The sequence below is a fragment of the Culex quinquefasciatus genome, chromosome 2, assembly GCF_015732765.1.
Source record: "Culex quinquefasciatus strain JHB chromosome 2, VPISU_Cqui_1.0_pri_paternal, whole genome shotgun sequence".
Classification (NCBI taxonomy): domain Eukaryota; kingdom Metazoa; phylum Arthropoda; class Insecta; order Diptera; family Culicidae; genus Culex; species Culex quinquefasciatus.
In genome coordinates this window covers 42,227,526-42,232,223 of record NC_051862.1, presented here as the reverse complement: position 1 = coordinate 42,232,223, position 4,698 = coordinate 42,227,526, and the positions used below count along the sequence as shown (strand labels likewise).

The following is a 4,698-nucleotide window of genomic DNA, read 5'->3' as shown; positions in this document are numbered from 1 at the left end:
GCTTAAAATGGGTTTTTTTTTTTTATTCTTTATTATAGAGTTTTTCAGCCGGAGGCTGGTTCGACTCTTTATTAAAATGGGTATTTATATTTCCCCTAGCAGATTTTTTGATCGGTTGAAATGTTTAAATTTGTATAAAACTAATTTTAATTAAGAGTTTCTTTAATTTTTATATCAATATGATTTAGCAAAATAAAATAAACACTTTAATAACGATAAATCACCAGCATTTTTATTTTATTTTTAAGAAATCATATTTATAACTCTTATTTTAGGTTTTCAATTCAATCTCTTTGAAGCAACCATTGAAAATTTATATCAAATTATATAAACGTGGGCGCGTGGACTCGAGGTACGGCTCTGGTCAAGTGTAACATAGCTAGTTGCACCTTTTTTCAGATAAACTACACATCCGGTGATTCAATAGCGTTAATTTACCACTTTTTAGTTTGTACCATGTTGGTTTGACAAAGTCGTAAAGTTGTTTCCCTTCCCTTTCGAGGAGCGTACTTAGTCAACCTCAAAGTTTGAACTTTTCTTTCATAGTTTAGCATAGAGAGAAACAGTCTTATGAGTGAGACAATAAACTTTTTTTAACTGCTCGAAGTAGAGAATGCGCTTTTAACACTTCCAAACGCTTATTTCCATACCCTCAAAAAGCTCATCGCACCAGGCACGCCTTCTTCTCCAGGTGCGCCTTCAGCGAGCAGTTGTACGTGAACCGCTGGTCACACTCCGGACATGCGTACGGCTTCTCCTGGGTATGAATCCGTTGATGGACGCGGTTAGCTTCGCCCGATTTGAACCGCTTGCCGCACACTTTGCACTCGTACTTGCGCTCGTCCGAGTGCACCGACATGTGCTTCAGGAGGCTCCGCCTGCAATAATTGTAGAGTTGAAATAGGGGTTTTGCTGACATTTTAAAATACGAACTTGTCATGGAACCGCTTCTCGCACTGATTGCACTGCATCTTGGGTTCCTCGTGCTTGTCCCGGTGCAGCTTGAGCGAACCTTGCGTCGAAAGTGTAGCTCCGCACACGTCACAAACGAATCCCAGCGTTCCGCAGCCTTCCTCGTGGCTAGCGCACGCCCCCTGGCTGAAGAAGGTTTTCGCACAGCCGGGCTTGCCACACTGGAAGGGACGTATGCCGTCGTGTCGCCGGAGGTGCGCCTCCAGCGTTCCTTTCCGGGTAAAATGCTTATCGCAGCGTGGGCACTTGACGCGCTTCCGCAGCGCTCCACACTTGCGTTGGTGGTGGAACAAAATATCGCCGGCCAGTGGGAATTTGTGACCGCAGTTGCGGCAGGAACGCGCACCGGTGGAATCCCCCTCCTGGTCGGAGGATTCGGACCCTTCGGGGTTATTCTCGGAGCGCGGTTTCTTGGATTGTTGGCTGATGGTGCCTGACTGAGGATCGTTTTCTACGCCCTGACAAACCGTCATGTGGTTCTGGCAGTCCTTACTGGAATTATGTAGATTTAATAAATAATTTCTTAGAAACAATGCACCAAACATACGCTAGCGCAAACATCCCGTTACATCGCGGGCAAACCGAAGGAATGTGGGCAGTATTGTGAGCTTCAAGTTCCGCTGCCGTCGGAAACTCCAACGAACAGATTTTGCAAGTTTTGGGCGTTGATGCGCACATGGCTTCATGCTGAGTGCACGCCTTTGGACTGGGAAACGCTTGCTGGCAAGGGGTGATCCCACATTTGAAGGGATTTATGTCTAAAAAACAAATCAATCAGTAACTTCACCTTCACGCCTCGATATTGCCACCTTTGTGCTCGTTCATGTGATAGCCATATTCGTTTTTGTTGATGAAGTTCGCTGGACATATCGAACAATTGAAAACGGCCTCCGCTGGCTTCTTGGGTTGCACCGTCGGCTTCGCTACCTTCACGAGCGTCACTTCCGGCAGCAACTGTTGAAGTTCAGCGAGCGCTTCCGGTTCCTTTTCCCGCACGGCAGCAGGTTTCTTTTTTGCCGCTTCCAGCTCGATCGGTTCCAAAACCTTCGCCTTTTGCTGCTCATCCTGCCGGACCAGTGCCGTCAGGCAGCTTTGCTTGAACGTGTAGAACAGGTTGAACATCTTCACGCAGCTGGTGCAGCACGGGACCTTGTAGGGCGCCTTTCGGAAGTTGAACTTGGCCACCAGCACGAACTCGATCTTTTTGGGCAGCGACGGATCTTCGGCGCCGAGTCCGTTGGCCAGTTCGCGGAAGCAGAACAGACAGCCCTGGATCTGCAGCGGATCGGGGGCGGCCACTTGGAACTGGGGGCTGGGTTCGAACTCTATCGGTTCTTCCTTGATGTCCAGTGGATCCGGGGATGGTGAAGCTGGTTTCGGTTCGATATCATCTGGCTGCGGTGACGGTGCGAACGATTCCAAGCAGAGTTCTGATTCGTCGGAATCCATTTGTTCGGGTTTGACTTGTGATGAGTTCTGAGCTGCCGGGGGATTCGTTTCTGCAATTGAGTATTTAAACGTTACTGATCAGAAATTCCATTCCATATCCAGCTGTATTGTTCAACAGGTTTCGGTCCAAAAGCAAGAGAAGTCAATTGGCTTCTTTTTTGGCTTCCAAATCTGGCTCCGCTTCGGTTAGCCGATTGACTTCTCTTATATTTCGGTAGAAATTCTGAATTTCGGGGCAAATTTATCCTCACATTCCGGAAAACTGCTGATGAGTGTTTTGAAGGTTTTGAAGGACCCACTCGGAAAATAATCTGGTAAATTTGAGTGTCTGGCGCTGGCGGACGTTTGTCGTGCAGTTCAGACACACTTGGCACACTTATCCTAGACAAGTTTTGCGTAACGCCAGATGAATCTGGCGTAAATCGGGCAAAATTTCAGCCAGCTGTCTGGCAACAAAATCAACCGGTTCAATCGGTTGAACTGTGCCCGACCGGTTTGTGTCATATTCGCCAGAAATCATGGCAGAATTCTTGGGCAAATCTGGGGGAAATTCTGCCAGATGGCTGGCGCAAGCCCCCAGACGAACGCCAGAAATGCGTCCGCCATTTCCGACCGGGGAGTTTTGCGCTGTTTTGGTTTTATGTTTGTCCCAGCAACTGTCAAACTGACTACCCGGTCGGAAAAAAATCTGGTAAATTTGAGTGTCTGGCGCAGGCGGACGTTTGTCGTGCAGTTCAGACACACTTGGCACATTTCTTTTAGCCAGGTTTTGCGTGACGCCCGACGAATCTGGCGAAAATCTGGCGGGATAACTCACAGCTGTCTGGCACAAAAACCAATCGGTTCAATCGGTTGAACCGTGCACGACCGGTTTGTTGCATATTCGCCAGAATTCTGGCAACATTCTTGGGCCAGTCGGGGGGAAAATCTGCCAGACGTCTTGCGCAGCTAAGTGCAGCGCCCAAGACAAAACGCCCGCCAGGCGCCCCCCTTTTCCGTCTGGGTAGCTACCCGGTCGGAAAAAAATCTGGTAAATTTGAGTGTCTGGCGCAGGCGGACGTTTGTCGTGCAGTTCAGACACACTTGGCACATTTCTTTTAGCCAGGTTTTGCGTGACGCCCGACGAATCTGGCGAAAATCTGGCGGGATAACTCACAGCTGTCTGGCACAAAAACCAATCGGTTCAATCGGTTGAACCGTGCACGACCGGTTTGTTGCATATTCGCCAGAATTCTGGCAACATTCTTGGGCCAGTCGGGGGGAAAATCTGCCAGACGTCTTGCGCAGCTAAGTGCAGCGCCCAAGACAAAACGCCCGCCAGGCGCCCCCCTTTTCCGTCTGGGTAGTAGAGGTTTGTAGTTTTTTCGAGTGCACTTTGACAGCGACGTGATCCACACAACAAAAACTGCTCGAATTCTGTTCCAACGCACACACTCAAAACCGCAGCCACACGCTTACTAGGGGAACTCAATTTTTAAGTTCGTTCAAGCAAAATAAAGTTCGATCCAGCGATCTCAATTTTGAGATGGGTTTGTTTTGATTTTGATCAGCAAATTTGAGATCACTGAACCGAACTTCATTTTGCTTGGTGACTTTACCGAAATCTTGAAAGTGACAGTTTGGGACTTAGCGTTTGACGGAGAAGTTGCTTTGGTAAGTTTGCTTAAAAACATATTTTAAAAATATTTAAATAAAAACCTGTATTTATGTTCAGGTTAAGTTGCTAATTGATGGACAAACTTTGCTGTGAGTAGACTCGGCGTGGCCACATCGTCGTATTTTTGCCACGAGTTTCTACCGTTGTTCCGCGGGACGACGATAATGGGCGGCGGAGTAGTTGATCTTTGGTGCGGGCATAATCACTTCTGGTAGGTTGACTACTTGAAAAATAGTTTGTTAGGTCATTCCGACGATTCTTTTGATTTATTCATTTATATCAATATCGTTACAGTTTAACTGGTACCAGAACCGGCAGTGTGGAACTATCACCCGCATTAGTTCCGTTGGCTTTCAGAGTGGAGTGGTGGGGATACGGATTTTACGACTTCGGTTGAGAGGACCCGGCGGGAGGCCATCCGGATGGGGTGAAGATAAAGGGGGACAGGAACCGAAGGCTGACTTCCGAGCCGCGTGCGGTTTAGGAACAAGTCGTTGGTCAGGCGGGAGCTCTTGCGAAGGGCTTCTTGATGACGCTGCGGAACGTGCTGGTCAATCTTGTCCAGCTAATGCCGGAGATTCTGCGCTACCTGCTGCACGAGAGCTCCACCAACAGGGCCT

General features: G+C 48.2%; 1 protein-coding gene across 1 annotated transcript; it reads right to left on the bottom strand.

Annotated features, from left to right (window-relative positions):
- Window positions 1-568: 568 nt before the first annotated feature.
- LOC6042179 (zinc finger protein 2 homolog) lies at window positions 569-2,711 on the bottom strand. Its single transcript, XM_038251734.1, has 5 exons — window positions 2,673-2,711; window positions 1,782-2,471; window positions 1,520-1,730; window positions 934-1,464; window positions 569-878 (listed from the first exon to the last, which is right to left on the bottom strand). The coding sequence occupies exons 2-5, from the start codon at window positions 2,419-2,421 to the stop codon at window positions 662-664; spliced, it is 1,599 nt and encodes a 532-aa protein (XP_038107662.1). The 5' UTR covers window positions 2,422-2,471; window positions 2,673-2,711; the 3' UTR covers window positions 569-661.
- Window positions 2,712-4,698: the final 1,987 nt, after the last annotated feature.

Bases quoted from the DNA above. Each gene is read 5' to 3' on its own strand.
- LOC6042179 (XM_038251734.1), bottom strand. From the start codon at position 2,421: ATGGATTCCGACGAATCAGAACTCTGCTTGGAATCGTTCGCACCGTCA. The intron at 1,731-1,781 runs GTGGCAATATCG...TTTGTTTTTTAG, and splicing joins TCACATGAACGAGCACAAAG to ACATAAATCCCTTCAAATGT. The intron at 1,465-1,519 runs GTATGTTTGGTG...ACATAATTCCAG, and splicing joins AACGGGATGTTTGCGCTAGC to TAAGGACTGCCAGAACCACA.